Source organism: Telmatherina bonti, assembly GCF_933228915.1.
Source record: "Telmatherina bonti genome assembly, chromosome: 8".
Taxonomy (NCBI): domain Eukaryota; kingdom Metazoa; phylum Chordata; class Actinopteri; order Atheriniformes; family Telmatherinidae; genus Telmatherina; species Telmatherina bonti.
The window spans coordinates 7,451,577-7,476,892 of record NC_136626.1 but is presented as its reverse complement, the minus strand read 5'-3'; the positions used below and the strand labels follow the sequence as shown (position 1 = coordinate 7,476,892).

The 25,316-nt window shown below is 42.1% G+C and overlaps 1 protein-coding gene across 1 annotated transcript in view; it reads right to left on the bottom strand.

Annotated features, from left to right (window-relative positions):
* The window catches only part of ghrhrb (growth hormone releasing hormone receptor b), a gene marked incomplete at both ends in the record, with an annotated part of 57,376 nt that extends 39,142 nt beyond the window's left edge, over positions 1 to 18,234 (bottom strand). Inside the window, one exon of the mRNA XM_079245178.1 lies at positions 18,133 to 18,234. Within this exon, the coding sequence (XP_079101304.1) occupies positions 18,133 to 18,234 (102 nt within the window). The remainder of the gene's footprint in view (positions 1 to 18,132) is intronic.
* Between the last annotated feature and the right edge of the window lie 7,082 nt (positions 18,235 to 25,316).

Sequence of the window (25,316 nt, the reverse complement as noted above, 5' to 3'; positions counted from 1 at the left end):
CAGGCTTTAGAACAGGGATCACCTGCAGGTACTGAATGTTTCCCTGCTGCAACACACCTGATTAAAAAAACAGCTTCTTGTCAACTTCTGCACAAGTCTGTTAATGAGCCATCAGGTGTGTTGCAGCGGAACATCTGATACCTGCAGGGCGACAGCCCTCGAGCTGGAGGTGAATCCTGCTTTACGGGGTCAAATGCATGTTTGTCCATATGTGAAATATTAACCCTTTCCTGCATGCAGTCATGAAAAACACTGATCTTTTTATCTTTCTATGTTAAAATGACAGTGAAAATAACACGAGTCTTAAAAGAGAAGCAAAAAACAGGTAAAAACAAGAAAAACCTGGTTTAAAAAAATAAAAACTTCCCCACTATGTGGAAAAACACCACGCATGACCGCTCCAGGAATCATGTCCACCTCTACAGCACTCTGTGCAGGAGTGAATAATTCCTCATCATAAGCTAGTTGGACAGTCTCCTGTCTGTGGGGACAAAGTGTCTCCTGAACCTCTCAGTCCTGCAGCCGCTTCTCGTTATAGACAGGTGTTTGTTTTAATGAGGGTTTGTTCCACTTACAGGAAGTGCCGCTTTTGGACATATTCTACAACTATAAGCTGCAGAAATGATTTCATACACCTGAAGAATTCATCTTGTGATGATGCTTGTTGACGCTGTACTTCTTGTTCTTTTTATTTCCTTCCAAAGGGAGATTTTTCTACTGCTGTAAACGCAGAACGCAGGACTGAATCCAAAAGATCTGATACAATTTGATGCTTTAATTAAATAAGCATTCATATCCATCCATCCGTCTGCATAACCGCGTGCTCCAGTGAAGCATCTGCTGGAGTCTATCCCAGCAATCGTTGGGCGATAGTAAGGTAAACCCTGGACAGGTTGCCAGTTCACGACAGGGTCCATAAAGTACTATTAAATAAATTCATGACATAAATACATAAAGATAAAAAAAAAAGATGAAATATATAAAAATAAATGCATAAATCTGAGTGAATAAAAGCAGGTCAGTCAATCAAATAAAACTGAAAAACTAGATTTACAGAAAAGAAATGAAAAAAAAAAGCGAGAAGTGGTTAAAAGCGGCCATAAAAACTTAATATTTAAAAAGATATTTTGCTTGAAAAAAAACATCATTTACGTTTTGCATTCAGTGGACACATAACCTGACAGGTCAGAAGACCCGTTCTGTCCAGTTACGCTGGACTTGAGTCTGTTTGGAGAAGTTAGCATCCATCATAACCCAGCAGCATCCTGCCTGCTCTGAGCTCACAACATCCCTCCTCCATCACCCCATGTCAGCGCTGACAGTAATCTCCTCCACCTCCGCTTCCTTCTGCATTAGCCACTTGTTTCCATTGTTCATTCCGTGTGCTGTCAGGAAGGTCCACGTTGTGTTTGTCAGTCACTCTTCAGCTGTGTCACAGTAAATCTGATAGGAAGTTGTGATTTAACTGTTATTAACATCGGAAGCTGCTTTATCGCTCGACGTGAGAGGCTAATGAGCCTGTCCAGAGCGGTCTCATTCCCACGGTATCGCCGTTCTGTCCTCAGTTCTTCTAAACATCCACCAGAGTCCTGAAGAGTTGCAGAGCTGGTTCAAAGAGGTGGCCTGCTTCTAAGCAAACAGCATCAGAACATCAGCAGGTGAGATGAAGTCCGAACTAGGGATGGGCGCAGTGATAATCTGGAGTCCATACTTCAATATCTGCCAGCCATAACGTCACATTTGATCCTTTTTGGGAAAAGAAGACACCACTATGTTGATAAAAACCTGTCATTTTGTTTCATGTTTTTTTTTGTTTTAGGCCATAAAATTGCACGTGAACCCTAGCAACAGTGTGTTCCTTCTCAGTCACATGATCAGGGCAGCCTATCAGACGTCACGATGATCCTGTTAGGGATGATGAGGTTTGATATTTTTCGGGTTTAACACATGACTATTGTGCATTCTGTTAAAACGTATTCCTCATTACTTTTATAAATTTAATTTTTTTTATTTATTTTCTGTCAATAATCTTGTAGTTTATCATTTTAAAACTATTTATTTTTGTTTAGTTTGCTCATCGGGATAATTTATTTTTGGTTTAAAAGCATTTCTTTTAAGTATTCATGTCACTGAGTTTCATTTATTTTCCACGTTTCCCTGGCAACAAAGATCACAATGCACACTGAGGAACTGCAGGGTAAGAAGTATCATTCTTTAACTAAATGGTATGATATGGACTGGAATAATTCTGGTATCGCCCGGCCTTAGTCCCAACGTATATTCTGGTAATAACAGCTACTGATGATGGTGGAGGTTTTCCTCATACTGGTCTGTTCACACACCCCTTTTTATCGTGTTTATGTTGAGAAAAAGCCACATATGGAGAGAACAAGATGACTATCATGCTGTAGAACTAGTTTTTATTTTAAACTATTATCAGAAGAAGTTTTATTGTCATGAATGCAAGCAGACCATAAGACAGGACTGTTTTTTTCTGGTAATAATACATAAAACTACAATTAAAAACTAGAAATCATCTTTAAGTATGCTTAATTACTTGACAAGTTTATACTTTATATGTAATTTTTGGTTGCCACATTCATGTTTTCCTGTTTATTCTGCTGCAAGCAACATCTTCTCCACCATTTCTGTTGCGGCTGGGAAAAAAATCTGTCCTGCAGAATAAATAACTGGGGTGGGGAATATTGTGTTTGGTCATATTTGTAAAATTTGCATCATAGTTTTTGCTTCTACAAAGGCCCATTGTTGCGTATCTTCTTATGCAAACTGTTTAGCATCCAAAACCACACGCTCTCTCTATCTGGACCCGTTATTTAAATATTAACATCTTAACCACGGGTATTTTTTTTGGGTCTGCCTGCACTGAGCTCAGGCTCTAAAATGTAAATGCAAATGTGGGCATGGAGCTCACATCTTTGTCAAAATACAGCAGCTTCCCTACAGCTTGGACTCTACATATTTAACCTCAGCCAAAGAAAGAGTTTCTTTCCGCATGTTTTTCACACAGCTGGGAGAGCCTTAGGAACCAACCACCAACTCTTTGTGGGTGGATGAGCCACACCACCTCGAGATTTTGAGCTTTAACTTCCAAGGTGCATTTTTTCCTTTTATAAAAACCACATATCTGCAGTTGTGGACTTTGCAGGATATATTTTGCCAGAGTAACACAGGATAATTGAGGGACTTTTCATCCTGCAAACGCAACGCTCTCCTTGCATCTCATGTATATAAGATCCTTATAGAAATGTAAATTCATCAGTAATCTGCATGGCGTAATTATTTCTGAAATGTGATGAGTTGCAGTCTTAAAAATGAGGAGTAAAAAAAAATGACCCAAATTTATGCATCTTCCAATTAGACTGCAGCTTGTAAAGATGTAAGTGCAGCAGTTTGTTCTACCTGTTTACCGTTTTTAGAGTCTTTCTGCAGGCATGAAATAAACCTCTAAAAACCCTCCATTCATTAAAATTACACGTTAACAAATTCTCTCCAGTGAAAATAATCCCTTCATGCCTTAAAGTGGCTTAATTGTAATTCCACACTCTTGTCCCGTTTAGTGCTTTGGGATGTGTAAATATGTAGATGAACGCGGCTGCTCACCTCTGCTGCTTGCTGCAGTTTGCTGTCCGACGAAGCAGCAACTGCAAAGTGTTTTCAGCTGTACTGGAACGGCACATTGACACTGGTTGGGACTAGATTTGTTTGGGAAGCTGTTGACTCGACTCATGAAACCGACCTCCTCCCTGCTGTTTGTTGCTTGTTTTTTTATACCATTTGCTGGAGTTTCTTTTTTACAATAAGACAAACCAAAATATTGACATGAAGTTCATGAATCTGACTCACAATTTCATCCATTAATTTGCCTGATTTCACTCTTTTTTCCACACAACATCTAAAAATGTAAACTTTATGTGTTAATATTAATTAATTTTTGTGATTTTTTTTTTTTAAAGAATTTGACAAATAAAACATGTATTTTTTGCAATGTGAACTTTCAGACCACTTGGACGAGCAGCCATGACTTGTGGAGTCCCCCAGGGGTCAATCCTCAGGCCTTTAGCTTGTATATTTTTTCTTTGGGTGAAATGCTAAAAAACTTCAACATGAATTATCATAGTTATGCAGACGACACACAACTTTATGTGTGTTTATTACCAGACGACGGCAGTCCAGCAGATTTACTGTGTTTGGAGCAAATAAACATGTGGATGAGAAAATTTTCTACAATTCAATGAAGACAAAACTGAGACGATTCTGTTTGGTAGTAAGAGACGAGGGTCTGGGTTGGTAAACAGCTGGAGACTCAGCAACCAGGTCTGAAACCAGTAGACTCGCCCACCAGGCCTGCAACCTGGCCACTAGGTCTGAAACCTGGAGACTCGGCGACCAGGTCTGGAACCTGGAGACTCGGCGACCAGGTCTGGAACCTGGAGACTCAACAACCAGGTCTGGAACCTGGAGACTCAACAACCAGGTCTGGAACCTGGAGACTCTGCGACCAGGTCTGGAACCTGGAGACTCAACAACCAGGTCTGGAACCTGGAGACTCGGCGACCAGGTCTGGAACCTGGAGACTCAACAACCAGGTCTGGAACCTGGAGACTCAACAACCAGGTCTGGAACCTGGAGACTCTGCGACCAGGTCTGGAACCTGGAGACTCAACAACCAGGTCTGGAACCTGGAGACTCTGCGACCAGGTCTGGAACCTGGAGACCCAGGCTCATAAAACCACCAACCAGGTCTGGAACCTGACTACCTAGTCTGGAACCTGGAGACTCGGCAACCAGGTCTGGAACCTGGAAACCCGGCGACCAGGTCTGGAACCTGGACACTTGGCGATCAGGTCTGGAACCTGGAGACCCAGGCTCATAAAACCACCAACGAGGTCTGGAACCTGGCTACCTAGTCTGGAACCTGGAGACTCTGCGACCAGGTATAAAATCTGGAGACTAAGCAACCAGGTCTGGAACCTGGAGATTCGGCAATCAGGTCTGGTACCTGGAGACTCGGTGACCAGATCTGGAACCTGGAGACTCAACAACCAGGTCTGGAACCTGGAGACTCGGCAATCAGTTCTGGTACCTGGAGACTCGGCGACCAGATCTGAAACCTGGAGACTCAACAACCAGGTCTGGAACCTGGAGACTCGGCGACCAGATCTGGAACCTGGAGACTCAACAACCAGGTCTGGAACCTGGAGACTCGGCAATCAGGTCTGGTACCTGGAGACTCGGCGACCAGATCTGAAACCTGGAGACTCAACAACCAGGTCTGGAACCTGGAGACTCGGCGACCAGGTCTGGAACCTGGAGACTCGGCGACCAGGTCTGGAACCTGGAGACTCGGCGACCAGGTCTGGAATCTGGAGACTTGGCGATCAGGTCTGGAACCTGGAGACTCGGCGACCAGGTCTGGAACCTGGAGACTCGGCGACCAGGTCTGGAATCTGGAGACTCGGCGATCAGGTCTGGAACCTGGAGACCCAGGCTCATAAAACCACCAACCAGGCCTGGAACCTGACTACCTAGTCTGGAACCTGGAGACTCGGCAACCAGGTCTGGAACCTGGAAACCCGGCGACCAGGTCTGGAACCTGGAGACTTGGCGATCAGGTCTGGAACCTGGAGACCCAGGCTCATAAAACCACCAACCAGGTCTGGAACCTGGCTACCTAGTCTGGAACCTGGAGATTCTGCAATCAGGTCTGGTACCTGGAGACTCGGCGACCAGATCTGGAACCTGGAGACTTGGCGATCAGGTCTGGAACCTGGAGACCCAGGCTCATAAAACCACCAACCAGGTCTGGAACCTGGCTACCTAGTCTGGAACCTGGAGACTCTGCGACCAGGTCTGGAACCTGGAGATTCGGCAATCAGGTCTGGTACCTGGAGACTCGGCGACCAGATCTGGAACCTGGAGACTTGGCGATCAGGTCTGGAACCTGGAGACCCAGGCTCATAAAACCACCAACCAGGTCTGGAACCTGGCTACCTAGTCTGGAACCTGGAGACTCGGCGACCAGGTCTGGAACCTGGAGATTCGGCAATCAGGTCTGGTACCTGGAGACTCGGCGACCAGATCTGGAACCTGGAGACTCGGCAACCAGGTCTGGAACCTGGAGACTTAGCAACCAGGTCTGGAACCTGGAGACTCGGCAACCAGGTCTGGAACCTGGAGACTCGGCAACCAGGTCTGGAACCTGGAGATTCAACGATCAGGTCTGGAACCTGGAGACTCGGCAACCAGGTCTGGAACCTGGAGACTCAGCGACCAGATCTGGAACCTCACAGTGTTGATGGACTCAGATGTGACTTTCAGCAGCCACATCAAAGCTTCACTAAGAAGCTTTTAACCATCCGAAGCATCACCTGAATAAAAGGTTTAGTTTCCCAGTAAGGCCAGTAGAAACTACTCCATCATTCTTCTCTAGCAGACTGGATCACTGGAATCATTTTTTAATAGGACATCCTAAACATTCTCAGCTCATCCAGATGCTGCTGCTGGAGGTTTAACTAGAACTAAGAAGTCTGAACATATCACACCAGTATTAACATTTTACACCGGGTCCCAGTTTATACTGGTTTCCAGTCAGCCACAGGATAGATTTTAAAATCCAGGGCTCTTAGATCCAAAGACTCAAGTCTACTAGTCCAAATCAGAGTCCAGACTAGAGTCCAGACCAGAGACCAGACTCCAGACCAGAGACCAGACTCCAGACCAGAGTCCAAAGTCCAGACCAGAGACCAGATCAGAGTCCAGACCAGAGACCAGACCAGACTCCAGACCAGAGTCCAAAGTCCAGACCAGAGACCAGATCAGAGTCCAGACCAGAGACCAGACCAGACTCCAGACCAGAGTCCAAAGTCCAGACCAGAGACCAGATCAGAGTCCAGACCAGAGACTAGACCAGAGTCCATGCCACAGTCCAGACCGGGCTCCAAACTAAAGGGTGGTCCCAAGATCATTTCAGGGGGCCAGATGAAATGGACTTGTCATACCGACCACTCAGAGCGCGTTATTTGTCACATTCACACTCATACTACACACTCATACCCCCATAGGCATATCTGGGGGGCAGCCTGGGGTTCAGTGTCTTGCCTCAGGACACTTCAGCATGTCGTCAGGGAAAGCCTGGAATGGAAGTCCCAGCTTTCCCAGTTGAACGACGACTACTCTTCCTCCTGAGCTACAGCCGCCCAGGTCACTGTAAAAGTCTAAATTCATCTAAATCTGGGATATGATATATTGATGGAGTCATGTTATCTTTGGGAGTCATGGTTCAAAAAGTTTGGAAACCACTGTCTGTATGCTAGCTAATGTAGCTATTTCAAAGTAATATTGTAGATAATACTCCTGGAAAACATCTCCTGCCCTGCCTTAAATGCTTTTATGAGAAGCACTTTCACTTTTCTTGTACATGAAATGGGATATAAAAAGCTAAACTTGGCTTGAGGTGCATGAAGACTCGCGATAAAGAAAATAATAATGACGTGGTTTGACAGCTGACATAGTGACATTTGAGAAACAAAAATCAAGTCAATTCAAAATTTAAATCAGGCTTTTCACACTGAAGAGCAGCACAAAGAAGTTTACACCAGTGTTTCTTCACCCTGGTCCTCCAGCAGCAGGTTTTACAGGTAACACACCTGAATCAATGAGTGTCTCATTAGCTGGCTTGCCAATAATCTGGACACTCATATTATCTCTCACACACACACACTCACTCATATAGCATGTGTGTGAGATAATTCAAATAATTTAACAGTTTCAAAAGAATATTTATAAGAAGAGAAGAAACTGACATATTTTTCTGTCCATATTTAAAGTATTCCAGGCATCTGCAGGAATTTCAGTACATTAAACTTTAAATGTATTTTACTAAATTAAACAAAGTTAATGAGACAAAACATTAAATATCTTGGATTCCTGCAACGACAGAAAAGCCTAAGAAAGACTTTCCCATGCCGTCCTAACTCTTTCTAATTTGGGTTTGTAGAACAGGGACAGTAAATGTCTGCAGAGAAAGACGCCATCTTCACGCTCCTCCTGGGACAGTTTCACAAAATTCCTCAACAGGCAAATAAAACAGCATTCTGAGGAATTTGTTGGCAAACTGTTTTACTAGATTGTAATTTTAGATGTGGACAAAAACATGCTGGAATATAAAAACTCAGTTTTAAAGACCTGAAAAGAGAAAAATCCTGTTGGATTTCTGTTGTTTCCTCAGTCTGTTTCTACAGATTTTTTACTTCAGGTTCAGGACTTTGTTTCCGTTTTGCACCTGATCTTCTGGTCCTGATTCCCACACCTGCTCCCTGTTAGTAATTACCTCCCTCTTTATTTATTCCACACTGGTTTGGTTGCTTCTTGCTGGATCTTCCTCAGTCCTTGTCGAGTCTTTTCCACACTGAACCTTTATTTCTGCATTTAAACCCCTTCCTTGACCACTTGGCACACATAATTACCTCCCCAATGAGGTTGCATGTTTACGTCTGTCTGTCACTTTTGACCAAAACTGCTGGACAGAATTCCATGATGTTCCTCTGAGAACGGGTCTTGGTCTAATTTAGATCCCATAACATGTTGGGAGTGGTCCGGATCAGCATCTGACTGTTGTGAAAGATTCTTCCTCACTGCGAGATCGGACCATTATCAGTATATCTGCACATAACTCCACATAAATGGTGAGAAACTCCAGGAAAAGTTCCCAACAACACTTTTCATCACTGCAAGAGAACAAACGTGCAACAAACATCACAATAAAGCCAATTCATTATCAATGGATCTGGATTCTGACAGTGGATCCATGTAAGATGGATGTAGGAGCAGCACAGGCTGGAAATGAGCTGCCTGGTGGTGGTCTGACCTCAGCAGAAGTCAAGTTTGAGAAACTTTATGCAGCAGTCTTAAATATTTTCACTGGCATTTTACCCAGAATGAGTTTGCTTTTATTGCTTTTATTGTTTTTATTTGTTTAATTTTTATTTTTTATGGTTTTTTTTATGGTAAATTTGACCATTTTATTGTTTTCTGTTTTATTGTTTTATGTTTTAATATGTTAATTGTGTTATGTTTAGCACTTTGTTGAGCAGTGGCTGTCAGAAAGTGCTTTATAAATAAAGTTGGCTTGGCTAATTTAGGGTCCACGTGCTTCAGAGAACACTGCCTGCATAGACTAGAGTTAGTTCTAACCTACGCTGGCGAAATGAGACGGCCTAACCATGCCATTGTGCTCCAGCCCCCTCGCCTAGCAACTGGGATTTCCCTTTGTAGATTTATGTTTTCATTTTGAGGCAATTTGACTTTTTATTTCTTTTTATTTAACGGTTCCTCAAAACTGAAAACATTTCTGGCCTACAGGATTTTCATTAACCACTTAAAAACCCATAAACATAAAATATTACATTATTTTAATGCCACTTTGTCACATTTATACTAAAGGGACGTAAATAAAATCAAAATGCAGCTTGTCATAAACCGCCATGTTGGGTTTGACGTGGGGAAGGATCCACCACCAGCAGCCTCTGATGCACATGGAGGGCAGGGTTGATGGTGGATGGACGGTGTCTGGCACGCCGTAGTGACGTCTGTAGCCGACGTACCAGCATGTCAACCCTAAGCTGAGAGACAGAACTTTCTCCAACACAACAGAATCAAACGTCTCAGCTCTGCAGAGGCCGTGTGATGAGATTCATTTGATCCAAGTGTGTTGGAGAAGAGATGCATGGAAAACAGGAGCAAACCTGGTAAGTGTTTCTTCCTGTCCTCCTCTATAGTTCTGTATTATCTTCAGCTCTCTTTTTGTTTTAGACGTTATCAGGAAAAAAGGAAAGTATTTCCAGAACACAGATCAGCTGGGTGGCCTTTAGACTCCTACATCATTTAAAGTTTACTCCCAGAAGGGCACAGAGGAGACTGAAGAGGTCAGTGTGGCTGCAGAGTGTCGCTGTGACACAACGCAGTCCGCTCATATCTGCCTGCAGGTTTATGGAACAAACTTCGCTTTAAACAAGCAGGACATGCATGAAGACCACCCAGCGAGTCCGTTTCACCGTTTAATGATGAGCTGAGAATGGAGGAGCAGATGTTTTCATACCAACAGCGTATAAAATCTCCACTGCATGCCTGTGACAGAGAAGCTCGAGCTCAAAACTTTAATTATTGCAACGCTGGATTTTAAATGGCAGCGGTCTCTGTGGCTGCAGCGTTATTCAAATGCAATCAGCGTCTTAATGGGGTCATTATCGCGGGGCGGCGGTCGCCTCCGGCCATCCTTCACTGAGCCGCCATCATTTACATTTCAGAATTTCACTCTGACACAAAGGACAGACAATCACAAGGTCTCTGATGTCATTACCGTGTGTGTGTGTGTGTGTGTGTGTGTGTGTGTGTGTGTGTTCAGTCCTTATTATTGCATTCTATCTGCATTTCTCTTCTGCCTTCAGTCTTACAAGCCTTTCGGTTTCATGTTTGCCATGTGCAGGTCCATTGGGCTCTGTTTTTGGGCTCCAACAGGCATTTAAAATCGCTCACACTCTGACAAAATGAGAATCTTTGCTTTCTGACGGTGATGTGATCGATTCTGCCGCGTCATAAAAAACAGGCTTAGATTAGCACAGACCAGAAAATGAGAGAAACAGCAGCTCTGGGTTTATGCAAAGCTGTTTTCTGATATCAGTAAAACCGAAGTGATGAGTTGATGAAGCTTCTTAAATTTCCAGCTTTTTATTTTTGTCATTTTAAACTGATGAGATGGAAACGTGTAAAACAAATCAGATCAGGTCTTCATTTTACTCTTTTGGTTATGAACAAACTGCTGTTTTTAACTAAAGTCTAAAAAGATGTTGAAACAGCTGGAAGATTTGCTTTATCTGGTGAACAGCCAAAGAGACGTTCTTTTGTTTAGGCAGAAAGTACGCCAGCTGCACATTCTCTAAGAATATTTACAAAGAACTTAACTTTAAAAATTTCCCCTCTGAGATCAACAAAGTCATTTTCATGCTAATCGTCTGACTTCCTGCCCTTTGAAAGCTGTTCTGGACCTGGTTCTGTTGAGATGGACTGTATCAGGAAAGCTGCGGATCATTTTCAGGCTTCCTGTGTTCATTAAACCATCATAAAAACCAGTGAAATCTGCAGAATGAGATGATGGAACAACAAACCGTCGTAACCAGGCGGATGCTGTTGCTCTTCACTGGTTAGGTTTAGGCATTAGTAGAAAAAAACGGTTTAGATTTAGTACATTTAACTAGTTCCCGTGATGATGGAACAACAAACCGTCGTAACCAAGCGGATGCTGTTGCTCTTCGCTGGTTAGGTTTAGGCATTAGTAGGAAAAACAGTTTAGATTTAGTACATTTAACTAGTTCCCGTGATGATGGAACAACAATCCGTCGTCACCAGACGGATGCTGTTGCTCTTCGCTGGTTAGGTTTAGGCATTAGTAGAAAAAAACGGTTTAGATTTAGTACATTTAACTAGTTCCCGTGATGATGGAACAACAATCCGTCGTCACCAGACGGATGCTGTTGCTCTTCACTGGTTAGGTTTAGGCATTAGTAGGAAAAACAGTTTAGATTTAGTACATTTAACTAGTTCCCGTGATGATGGAACAACAATCCGTCGTCACCAGACGGATGCTGTTGCTCTTCGCTGGTTAGGTTTAGGCATTAGTAGGAAAAACAGTTTAGATTTAGTACATTTAACTAGTTCCCGATCAGACTACGTGCACGCGTAGTTAAAGTGAAGATCAACGTTAATGGCAGCAATTCTCGGTGCAGAAAGGACAGACCTTGTTACCCACGTCTCCCCAGCCAACGTCTCGTCTAGTGTGTGTGTGCCTGTGTGTGTGTGTGTGTGTGTGTGTCAATCTGTGTGTGGAGGTTTCCGCACACAGATTGACACAAATAGCCGAGGCATTTTAACAAACACTGGATGTCCTCACTTCCGGCTTCCGTATGACGTTACAGTACAAGGGTCGTGCCGTGCGCGGACGTACAGTGTGAGCGGTAAAGTCGTATCCAAGCAGCGCTTTTTGAGCATCGTTTAGTGTGAGAACATGAATAATGTGAACTTTTAAACCCTGCGATTTATTGGTGCAGCTTTAGGAGGACCTGTAAGACGCGACTGAGCGTATTCCAGCCTGAACTCATGAACTTCTTCCAGTTCTTCCAGTTGTTGGGATGTTTAGAAGCTGAAGCTCCTTCCATGATTTCCACAGGCTCACCATATTCAGCTTATCATTGTAATCCTGATAGACTGGTCCTGCCTCCACACGAGGCGTCTTTATCTGGCTCCTGTTCATCCACAGGACACTTAAGAGAAACGCCCAAATACCTCTCCATCCCTTTGCATCATTCCCAAAGCAACCATCCGTACTGTCTCCGGCCAGAACTCCTTTCACTTTGCTGCAGCAAAGGATTGAAACTCGCTCCAAAATTCAGTCAAACTTTCTGTTCTCACATCAATCACCTCGTTTAAACTGAAATTAAAACGCTCCATATCTTTCTAGTTTCCTGACATTTATTTTAGTGGTTATTTAAGTGCTTTTAACATCATGATCTTTTTATATTTTTGGTTGTGAGACTTCATTTGTCTGTATTGTTTCCATCTACTTGTTCTTCTCTGGCCTCATTTGATCTTGTTTTGTCGGCTTGTCTTTGTCTGGCCTCCTGCCAGGTCATCGTTGTAAATAGGAAGTTGTTCTCATCTGATTTTACTTGATTAAATAAAGGTTGAATAAAATTAAAATTTAAAAAAGTACCCAAAACCGTTGACGGCAAACAGCCGTCCAGCAGAAGCAAGAAAAGACAGAGCAGTCTATCAAATATTTCTCTCCCCAATCAATCCTGATATACTAAACAGAAAGAAACGATAAAACCTGAGTGAAACTACGGTCTGATTCTGCTCGATACGCCACAGCTTGTGTTCGCTCAAAATGCATCTGCAAAGACGGATCTTTAACTTTTATGTCCCGACTCTCAAACCTTTTTCTGTCCTTTTGTTCCTCATCAGTAAAGTACCATCATTCATTACTGGACCCAGAATCTATTGTCCAGCTGAAGAAAGCGCCACCTGCAGGACGAAGAGAGGAACAAGGCAGCACGTTTCCTCTTTTCGCCCCCCGGCACAGTTTACCTGTGGCCTTTTAGAACTGACTTTAAGGATTTACAGCTTGTTTTTCAGGCAGCAGCAGGACTTGCCTCGGGCTGCTGGAGACAGAAGGTACAGAGTCATTTGTTGTCAGGGATCAAGAGTTCAGAAGCTTTAAGCAGAAGATACATCTATAAACACAGTTTCAGCTCATTTCAGGAGGCTTTAACGTCTCTCTCCGTTTTAGGGGTAAAACAGATCCTGGAAGAACAAAGACGAGTTTGTAAGACTAAATGTCAGCAGGAAGCAAGAGAAACTTGCTGTAGTTAAAAGGAATAAGATGTATTTGTCATAAAATACATAAAGTGACAATCTGAGGACAGTCTGGTGGAGGAGGCTATAAAAAGAACGGACAGCAGAGGATCATTAGGAGCCTTCAGGATCAGAAAGGACACAAACCTTCGTCAGAGACCACGTGGCCACAGCTCGCGGCTCTGAGCGCCAGTTCAAGTGAGGATGAAACGGAATAAAACTGGAATATTCTTCTGGATTATCAGGATTATTTGACTTTCAGACCAGTATATGTACAAACGCTGGGAAAAGGGAGAAGATATTAATGCTTTCTCTTTTCTGCTTGTCTGCGTCCGGTGTTAATGGAGCCTCAGGAGGCACCGCTGCTTCTTCTCCTCTATTTAATATTTACTGGAGGTATATGCAGGCATGTTTCATCACCGATGTCCACGGCTAAGAGAAACATGTTGCACCGCATTCTTTAGATGTAAACACCAAAACAAGTCAGAAAAGTCAAGAATACGAAGACCACAAGTCCAACTATGCGAAAGAGGTCAAACACCGCCTGAAATGGTTCCAGGGAACCATGACACAACTGAGTCACCATCAGGGAATTACGACCCTGATTCACAGAAACGGATGTGAGACCACTGACACAAAACACGCAGCAGCTCCATACATGTGCAGATATCTGAGGAATTACAGCTGATTGAACGTTTTAGAGCGTTTAACCCTTTAAGGTCCTGCTCTACCATCTGGTAGAGGTAAATTTGCAGCGACTTTGATGAATTTCTTTTAAAAAATCTGGAAACAAACCAGCCTGAGTATCTCTACCAACTGGTTTGGGTATGTAAAACCCAAAGTGTGATCATGTGTTATAACACCACTGTTTCATATTTCAACCATTTTTCTTCTTAATATTTGCTAAATTAAAAAAAAAAAAAAAAAAAAAAAAAAAAAAAAGCATTTATTCTGTTTATTTTTGTCCAATACAAACTGGTCTTTTTGTGGTTTTAAAGATAAAAGGTTAAACTGGTAACCATTAGAGTTTCTCCCATTTCATTGGCAAGGATGAGCGTATCAATACTCTGAAATCTATATGTTGATATCAGCCAATCAAAACATCAGATTTCATATCTCTGAGTATCGAGATGCCGCTCTGCTGAAAGAAAACATGCCGTTTGCTTCCACTTCTGAGAGATTACAGCAATAAAACTATGTGTGAATCGCAGTTTATTCCTTCAGTCACATGATTACAGCAGCCAATCAGACGTCATGATGATGCCGATACTGTTAATTATGAGGTTTTCTATGGATATATAATTGGTTTAATGGTTACAAAAGATTATATTTTGTTGTATTTACAACAAAATACATCTTTTACATGTAGTTTTCTTTTCTATTTAATAAGTCAATAAAAGTTATTTCATCCTTTATCGTTGAACTTATCAGTACAAATCACTGTTTTAAAAGCACTATTTAAAATAAATTCTTGTTTTATATATTTCATAATGTCCTATAATGTCAATAAAGTGATTGACTGTACAGAGTACATTAATTACACACTGTAAAATTATGATTTTCCTTCAAGGGGGAAGAAGTATCGATAGTCATGGTATCGACAGAAGTCATTTTGGTATCGCCCATCACCAGGCTGCTGATTACGAATTAAAAAGGTAAAACTGGAGCATCAGTAATAACACGGTATGGGAATGTTCGTACCTGAAACATCTCGCCATGTTTAACTGCAGGCAGAAAACAAAGTGCATGGAGTTCTACCTGCTTGTAGGAACAATGTTCCTCTGCTGTTCTTCAGCTTTACAGAGAGATCTGAGGCGCTGGAGGGGATGATGATGAAAAGCCTTTTGTACAACATGGCTGGTGGAAAGCCTGACGTACACCACGAGGAGCGAGAACTTCTTTCTTCTTCTCAACAAAACGACGTCATTCTGACCTCACAGCGTGTCGGTTTCACAGACGTAACTGTACAGATCTGAAGACTTCTCTACACATCAGCCACGCAGAACTTTCTTCCCCGGGAGAAGTGTTGTGTGATTGGTTGGACATTTAACGTGGGCATTTAAAGACTTGGACACGATTGGCTGCACAACCCTCCCGCTGCAGACGAAGCTTCTCGAGGAGTACGGACTGACCGAAACAAAGCAAACTTTGTTTTGTTCTTGTGCCTCAAATAGTAAGAACTAAATTCTTGCTGGAGTACATAACAAGTTTTATAAAAGCATGCCAATGTGTTTCAGCCATGAAGACCTTTGTCAGGCCAAGAGGGCAAAATGTTCGTCTGTCAGCTCAGCATCAGCTCAGTGTGAGCCGGTCGGCGTCTCATGAAATGTCAAACTGGTCTGAAGACCTTTAAATTATCAGCTTTTCTTTGGAAATTTGCTGATTTTTCACTTATTTTCCATCCAGTTCTTATGACTGACCCTTTTCCAGGGACTAAACGCTGACATATAAATCCTTCAAGCAGAAAAAGCACCCAAACTAAACAGTGTCGTCGACACATAACAGTCAACTCAGCAAAGAACCAGTTTCAAACTGGATCTTTAGCCTGTTTGCAACCAGCAGCCTGTCATAAAGACGCTTTAGTTTCATTAGAAAAAGGTCAGACAGAAAGCAGGATTTCAGCAGCAACAAGGTGATTCTCTGTCAGCTGGAAACTCGGCGCATCGCAGCATGGCGGCAGAAACTGGACATATCTACAGCAGATAAACTGGCTCTAAAATCCAGTTAAAACCTGGACCAAGACCTGAGAGATGCATGTGCACCTTCATCTGATCCGTGTTGGCCAAAGCCTCATCAGAAATGGTCTCCATGGAAACGTGGCTGTCAAGAAGCCATCATAATATCGACACTAAGAACAAGAAGCAAGAAGAAAATGTGTCTTTTATTTTGTTCTTTTCATTTGGAAAATAATAAAACAAAAATATTTGTTTAACTTATGGAATAATCAAATGAAATGGTCATAATGGATAACAAGCACTTATATCTAGCGTTTCCACACCCTAACCCGGGGGTAGAGATTTGCAGGTTTGCTCACTCTATCAACACGATTCAGTTGCTTCTGCAGTGAATCCACATAATGTCGAGTTTCTGACTGAAATCAGACTTTATTGACCCCTGAGTGGGAAAGTTCACGTCACAGCAGCAAGAATATAAGGACAGTCCCAGAGGAGAGAGGATGGGACACAAAGGAGGCATAACAGCAGCTATATATGCACATGTTAGTCATCAGGTTATATTAAGGAATAAAGATAAATAATAAATAAAAATTCATTCATAAATGCATTTTCTGCACCACTTAGTCCAATTACGGGGTCGCGGGGTCTATGGAGTCTGTCCCAGCAGGTATACCTGGACAGGTCGCATGTCCATCACAGATTAATAAATATTATAATATTTGATTCTTTACATATAATTCCACAGAGCGGTGGGAAGCAGCGGGGGTGATGGGGAGGCAGACTGACAGGGGGGTGGGGTTGCTGTTATGTTGAGCTGCTTTCCAGTCTGCTGGCGGTGGGAAGGGGTGACCTGCGGTGTCGCTGCGTTGTGCTGAGGGAGCTGCTGGATGCAGAAAATGCTCCAGGATTCCCCGTTTGCTTAAAACCAAATGCAAAATTCCTCCCAGTTCAATGTCTGAGATACAAACTGGTTTTTCTGAGATGGAATCACATCTACACCAGACTCAGCATCACTAATGTCACATTGTAAGATGTGTGTGTGTGTGTGTGTGTTTATTTCACTTTCTTAGCAGATTAACATAAAAGCAACATTTTCATAAATATACATGAATCTTTTAACCCTTCAGACTCCCTGTAGATGTAGATGTCTGCTGTCTAGACTGAGAATAAGAGACAACAAAGCTTTTTCTGCTGTTACCCCCCCCCCCCCCCCCAGCTGTGGACGTCGTCCAGCTTCATTAAAAGACTCGTTTTTACTTGCTTGCTTTAAGCCAGACAGAGCATGGTTTCACGTTTGTCTTTTATTCCTCTTATGTCTGGTTTTATTGTTGTTTAATCAACTCTTTATTTTTTCATTTCCATTTGATCAGTATTAGCTACATTTGATCAACATCAGAGTTTTTAAAATGTGCTTATAAATAAAATTGGCTTGACATTGTTTAACTAGAAATAACTCCTGTTAATTCTTAATCTAAGAAGTCAAAACAGACAATAAAACTACCAACCAGAGGGTTAATGAAACGGAGAGAGAAGGATAACGTGGTAAGCTGCATGACACTAGAACTGGAGACCAGAGGAAACTGGTCTGATGGAGGGATGGGTCCCCTCAGAACCAGGATCATACTGAAGCAGTGGCAGAAATGGACAAACAAGAGCGTTGCAAAGTCCTTCAATAAGCCTGGAAAACTACATGAAGGCTCCTCCAAGAAGCTTCAGACTGAAGAACAAAGCTGCTGCAAACCAAATACTCATTTTCAAGCTTTTTTAAAGAAGTAAAATGTTGGTTTTTTTTGTTTTTTTTTCTTCCTGTCTCGGTCTGCATTAAAACTGATGTTTCCATCCTTCTGCAGCCTTTTCCTGTTTTCCTCATCAGTTGTACAGAAATTAGAGATGGAGCAAGACTTTTACGCAGTAACTTGTATCCAAACCTCACTGCTAAGTGTGTTGTGAGTGTTTAAAAAAATAAATAAATAAATTCAGCATATTTTTCTGCTCTGAGTTGTTGGCATGTAAAAATGTTTCTGAGACTCACCGTCTTCCACACCGCCAGCTGCAGGAACAGACCCAAGTGGAGTAACACATGCATTCCTCTCATCCACGAGCTTCCAGACACCAACATCCGGTTCAGTAACATGTCACGATGTTCAAACAAAGTTTACATGCAGAAGTGAAAAGATGTCCGAGGATCCAGAGAGTTTTCCAGAAGAAACAGGAACCGTCCCTGAACTGAGCAGCTTGCAGGCTGTTTCATCTGATGTCCGGCGCAGGAGACTGTGCGCGTGACGCGCGAGAGCCGGCGCTCGACTGAGCAGCTCAAGGTGCGCTCCTCCCTGAAGAAGCGAGACGGAGAGGCAGCGACGCGGCCGCGGCGCGCAACGGCGGCGCGCAACGACGCGGCCGCGGCGCGAAGCTGCGCGCTGATAGAGGAGAATGAGGAGGAGGAGGAAGAAGAGGAGATGTGCACCTGCCTGGATTAAAATCCATTAAACTCAGTCCTTAAATCAGATAATTAATCTGTTAGATGACGGAATAACCCGTTTCCGGTTGTAAATCCAGAAATAACCAAACCACAGCAATCTATTCTTACAGCCTGGTGCTTTCCTCACAAATCCAAGATTTCACAAAGTGTAAGTGTGAAATAACTGACCTGGACAACGTGTTTGTCATCAGAAATGTCTGATAAAGTAAAGATGGAGGTGTTTGGCCTTGTAGACAAATCTTTCACCAGGACACACAGAAGCATCCAACCTGGTGAGGGTATCTCCGGGTGATGGGAATGAGATGCTGGATTAGTTTTTCATCTCGGGTTCCAGGTAACCTCATTACATAAACAGCATCATGATAAAAGACAACATTAAGATCTTGCAGGAAAACATTGTGTTTGGCTCTGAACAGCTTTGGGCCATTTTTTTTTTTATTAAACCTTCAAATCAGCTGAAATACGAAGAACAAAACGGAAAATCTTAAATAAGTCATTATTGCAATGTTTAACTATAATTTATCAACTTTTTTTTCTAGTCAAATAAATAAATGTGATTGTGGAATAAAGTTACTATAAATCAAAATTGTATGATTTGACTTGTTGTTCTACATTTTTACGCATTTTAAAATCAATTTAAATGCAATTATTATTTAAATCTAACATAAATACCATAAAGAAACACAGAGACACGTCCAGTAAATGAATTAGAATAAGAAGAAACTGAAGTGGAGTTACAACTCTTGAAAATAAGGAGGCTAAAGCTGCAAATAAATCATTTGATGGAAAAAATAAAAGCAAACCGCAGAAGGAGGATGATACTTTTACCTCATGATGATGTTTCTGAGTCTGACTCAGAAGCAGGGGGGAGTTATCATGGTGTTTGTGTGGGAACATGCCAGTGCAGAGTTACTACTGGGGCTACTTTATACAAACAGAATAAACTCTGACTTACACTGTGTGTGTGTGTGTGTGTGTGTGTGTGTGTGTGTGTGTGTGTGTGTGTGTGTGTGTGTGTGTGTGCTTTGGAGGCACATTGCATGATGGACGACAGGCGATGTTTTCAGACTTCCATCAGATTGTCAACAGTAAACTTCAGCAGACGGCGGTGAGCTGCAGACGAGCAGCGCCTCATGGATGAACGTGACTTTACGTTTGAGCCTCATGAATATGACATTGCAGCATCTCAGAGCCAGAACGAGGCTCATAGTGATGCAGCCGGCGTTTAGCAGCAGTTAGAAACACATTTGCTTCGTTCAGTTCATTAAAATGAAGACTGGCAGCGTTTTCATCACAGCGCTGCTACAACAAAGCTGTAAATTCACATGTTTGTTTGGTGACATGAGACACTTTTTCCATCATGTTGCTTCCTTCAAAGGCTTAAAGCTATTTGACATTTGACTGGCAACAGCCTCATCAGCAGGTGTGGATTTTCATACAGAACTGATGAGGACAGGTGTGTTTCATTTGTCATCATCTGAACAGGGACTCCCTGATGGGTCTGAGGGTCACTGAGGTGCAGTCGCATGAGATGCAGCGATGATGGAGAGGTCCTATTTGCCATGATCTTGTCCTGGAAAATCATCAATAAAACCAAAAGCAACCAGATCCGACTTGTACCACGGCACATCTCAGGAATCTAAAAGTCTCCAAGTCTCTCCAGCTTGTGATTTTTAAACACAAATATGGCACATTTCTTTCATGTGATGAAAACTTCCCATAAAACTTTAGAAAAATTGTTTTTTTCTTTTTTTTTTTACCAGTATGAAGTTCTTTCAGCTTTAGTATTAACATGAATGCATTAAAAACATCAGTTTTATGATTAAAAAGCTGCAGACTAAGAAAACCAAAGGGACCCCATGATGGAGCAGATGTAACAGTCTGCTCTCCCACACATTATTATTTCTACATGGTCATTATTTGACAAAGTCTGACTTGCTTTCAGACTGTAAGTGTTTAGTGCTGTGTGTTCAGCACCATGTCGTCCAAGTCGACAAAGAACAAGGACAGGAAGATCCGTCAACCTACAGCTTTGCATCATTGAAGCTCGCGGTTCAAATAGCAGCACATTTACCGGGCAAACTATGCCAGACATGAGGATATTTAGTGTCCTGCAACTGAGAAGGAGTTCACCAGACCAGTCCCAGTTGGTCGATCCATTCCTCCATTTTCTTCACCACTTATTCCAATAAACACCGCGGGAAGCAGGAGTCTATCCCAGCAATCATTGGTCGGGAGGCAGGAACACCCTGGACAGGTCGCCAGTCCATCACTGGGCCGGTCCCAGTTAGTATTACATAATAACCAGTAGGGCTGTGATGATATGCTTTCGACCTGATTGGATTTGATTCTGATTTTTTTTGGGTGCCAATTCGACTTAAATAGCAATTCTCACAATTCTTCAATATTGCTGATTTTTGTAGACTAAGCCCAAATTAAATGTACAAACGTTAGGAAAGTTAGGAAAAAACATCGCAGTAGCCAGACCATCATTCTGCTGCTATCTTTCCAGATACTCGATTTTTTGGTTCGACGTTCCCACCCCTAATAACCAGGCTGCGTTGCGGTTGATGCGGTGGAACACAAGTTATCAGCTGTTGCTGTGGCAACAGCTGAGCCATAAGAGTGTAAATGTTTCATTTACGGATACAGACCAGTGAAAAAATTGTCTCATCATTGTGGTTTTGTTTTTTTTTTGTTTTTTTACAGACATTGTAAATGGAAACAAAGATTTTACGGCCTTTATTAATGTGCAAGACGGACTACACTGAAGAAAAGCATGAATAACAGGACTTAATTGCACTGCTGGTGTGTTTCAGTGATATTTAAGAGTGTTATGTGATGGAAATGAGAGAAAAGGAGCCGTTAAAGAAGCATCACATTCATGTCTCTCTAAGAGATGGCTGCTGAGAGATGATAAGGAGATTGATCCTTCCAAGTACATCAGGTAAACAGGTGGATGAGAGGGAAAAAAATACACCTTTCTGGATCGTAAGAAGACTTGTTTCTGCCTCATGTATCAACGTTCTCATTAGATTCACAGCTTCTTAAGAGATTATTATTTTAATTTCATGTCATGGCAACAAAGTCCCACTGTAACGCCACAGGTTGTTAAATATTTCACATCCATCCTGTATGAGCTCCGTCAATGATCACCAGATTCTTCCTTTGGGAATAAAATGACTTGTTGAGCTGATTTTAAACACAAAGTCTTTTTTTCCCCTAAACACACTACAAACCTTTCTGTGAGTTCAAAAGAAAACTGTTTCACCTTTTTCATCCACAACACGCGAGTCAACGAGACCTCAGGTAAGGCCTGGCCGCCATTCACCATGAGTCAGGGCGTAAAGCGGGAGTTTAAATAACTCCCATCAGAGGGCTGTAACAATGCAGCAGTTTCTGTAAAATATGTAAATAACTGTTTCAGACTTTAGATTGTTGTTCAGATACACTTTAAAGATTCATAGAGATGCAAATAAACGTTTATTTATGGTATTTATGGAGACCATGATGATGATGTGAGTCTGCCTCCAAGAAGCCTGTGAACGAGAGAGAGACTTACACTTTTCATGGTGTAAAGACACATCATGCAACTTTTCCACTTTAAACTGTGTTATGAACTCGTTTGATGGCAGAGTCACTTCTATTTTCTGCATTTCTGCAGCATCCTTAGGCTGAGAAAGTGCACTATGCAACTCTTCCTTCTGGGACTCCAAAAAGACCAGTTTCACTTTACACACCATCACACACGAGCAAACAGATATAAACACACTGTTTCTAACACCCTGCTTCAGCAAAGAAGACCAAGATGTAATCGGAGGAAGAGAAAGAAAAGCAACAGGGCAAGAGACAACACAGGTGTCAGGATAAGACTTTTACTGGCTGCAGAGATCTCTGAGAAGAGACAGGATGCGGTACGGATGCTGGATTAACCATTGATCGAGGGCTCATTACTGAGAAAACAGCAAAGTTGTATCTTTCAAGCAGTTATTGTGTTTAAATGTGTGTGTGAGATGAGAGTAATGGCAAACTGGTCTGTTACAACACCTTTCTGGTGTCCTGCCCAGTGTGTTCACTAAAACATTTCCCCAGGAGCCTGAGCGCGACTTAAAGGTTCCTGGAGAGCCCATTAGATATGTGTGATGGGGTGAAAGTGTTATTTAGGTTTTAGGTGTGGAGGAAAAAGTTTTAGGGTTTACTTAAAATGTTTGTTCACAGAATTTTTTGAGCAGGTGTGTTGCAGAGATCTTAGAACACACCGTTTGTTTTCATTACATGGAAACACCTCTGTAGAGGGAAGGAGTTTATCCCAGTCTGTGGCAGTGGAGTTAAACTGGTGGAGGCTGAACTGACCCTCCCTAGTGGTGTGAGTCTCCTGGTCCAAGTTAAATTTGAGTTCCCTTTATTAGCATGTATGATATAAATACAGTTGTCAGCTTTGGATGCTGTGTCTGCATGGGTCGAATAGCAACACTTGTATCTCAGAAAATCAATTATGAAATGTTCTTTAACAGTTCCAGGGATGACAGTCACGGGTCTGCCAAGGAAGTCACTTAACAGGAGAAAGCCACCTCCTCCTGGCTTTAGCCGGTTGTGGTTGTGGTTGGATTGACAGACCCTCCACATGACAAACCCCAAAAGGCAGCCGCCTCACCGTATCCCAGTCTTTCCAGTAAAACTGAAACACAGGACACCGTTTGATGGGAGGCTGGGCTGTTCCGGATGTGAATATAAGTCTGTACGCAGGTCAGTAAGCAGAGAAAACAGGCAAAGTATCACAAGCCATCACATAGTTAATGTAAATACATATGATGGATGTTCATATAAATACGTGTCTTTAACGACACACTGAGGAGAAATAATCTCCAAGTCAAAGACACACAGATAAAAACTGCCATGCTTTCAGTTTCTCTTCACATCAGAGGTCGGAGTTCGTCTCTGTGGAAACTGCAAGAGATTATTCTTCTGTTTAAGACAAACCACTGGAGATTTGTTTAGATGAGATTACATGTTCAAGCTCAGTGGCAAAATGTCACAATGCAGAATCACAAAGAAACGGACTTAAATAAAAAAAATAAATACATCTGATGTTGCAATTATTCTGTGTTGCTCTTTCTCTGCAAGCATGGACGGATTGGCCATCGGGTTTTCCCAGAGGGCCGACAGTTTACATGCAGGCGGTCCTCGTTTTACACATGAGTTCTGTTCCTACCCCGCAGTGTAAACCGAAATTCTGCAAATGTTGGATTTTTACCCTTATATATGTTCTAAATACCCCCTTAATCACTAAATAACTATGTAAAACACACATTATACTTCATATTATTGGAAAAACAGAACAGGCAATTAAACTGGAGATTTCTATTAAAATAAAATAAATATATACGCACTGAGGCATTGTCAAAGCTTTCATGTCACGATTCTTAAGAGCTTATACGGAACCTCGTAACTTCGAAATTTGCTCTACACTTTATTCATATTTATTTAATGAGCGTCATAAAGTCAAAATGGCATAAGTCGAGAACTGCATAACCTAAGGACCGCCTGTACAGGTCTGAATGGTCCATAAAATAACACTGGGCTGGCCCAAAATTTTAAAGACAACCACTTTAAAATAATGTTGTGGTATTTATGATAAACAAATATAAAGTATAAATAAATAAAAAAGATAAGGCCACCCCTTTTCTCCAGGTCCCTGTGCCTGAGTAATTCATATATCCAAACATTCAGCACAGAACTTTCCTTCCTTACCGCAGGCCCATGAAACTTTAGCCCGTTGGCTCTTTTCTTAACTGACATCAGACTGATCCCATCACGAGGCCTTTTATTAGTTTCCATGTATGAAGATGATGATGATGATGATGATGATTGTAGCCCATAATTGAGGTTCTTTTCTGAGTCAAGACCATTCAAACTACAGTAAGTCCGATCTACACTAGACAGTCAACGTGCTAACAGTTAGCGGTCAACATGCTAAGAGTTAGCAGTCAACATACTAACAGTTAGCAGTCAACATACTAACAGTTAGCGGTCAACATGCTAAGAGTTAGCGGTCAACATGCTAAGAGTTAGCGGTCAACATGGTAAGAGTTAGCAGTCAACATACTAACAGTTAACGGTCAACATGATAACAGTTAGCGGTCAACATGATAACAGATAGCAGTCAACATGCTAAGAGTTAGCAGTCAACATGCTAGCTGTTTACAAAGTTCTGAAAATGTCATGAAAAAATGTCTGAACAGCTGTTTTTATCATGCAACTAGTTTGTCTCCTTACGCACATGATGCTAGCTGTTGACAGCATTTTTGTTGCACATTTGAGGGAGCACAGATTTATGGTGTGCAGGATGGTACATGATTATTTACTCCCAGTAGAGGTCTGTTTATTCTGCACCAAATGACATCTATGATATGAACAAACAACCATTTAGATGTAGTTGAGCACAGCTGTTTGAAAGAGCAGGTGTCTGAATATCATGCTTGGCAAACAAACAAACAAACAAACAAACAAACAGAGCCTAAAACAAGACAACCTTTTGTGGATGCAGGTTTAAAAAACTTGCATCATATTTTGAAAAATCAAGTTATTCCTCAAGGTAAAAGGAGATAAAATCATGACAAAACGTCCTTCAGAACAAGAAGAACAGGCATCAGCAAAAGAAATCTGTTTGGAAGGTGGAACTGCAGAAATACTGGGAACTTGGGCGGTTTCAAACTGAAACTGCTGGAAACTTTGGT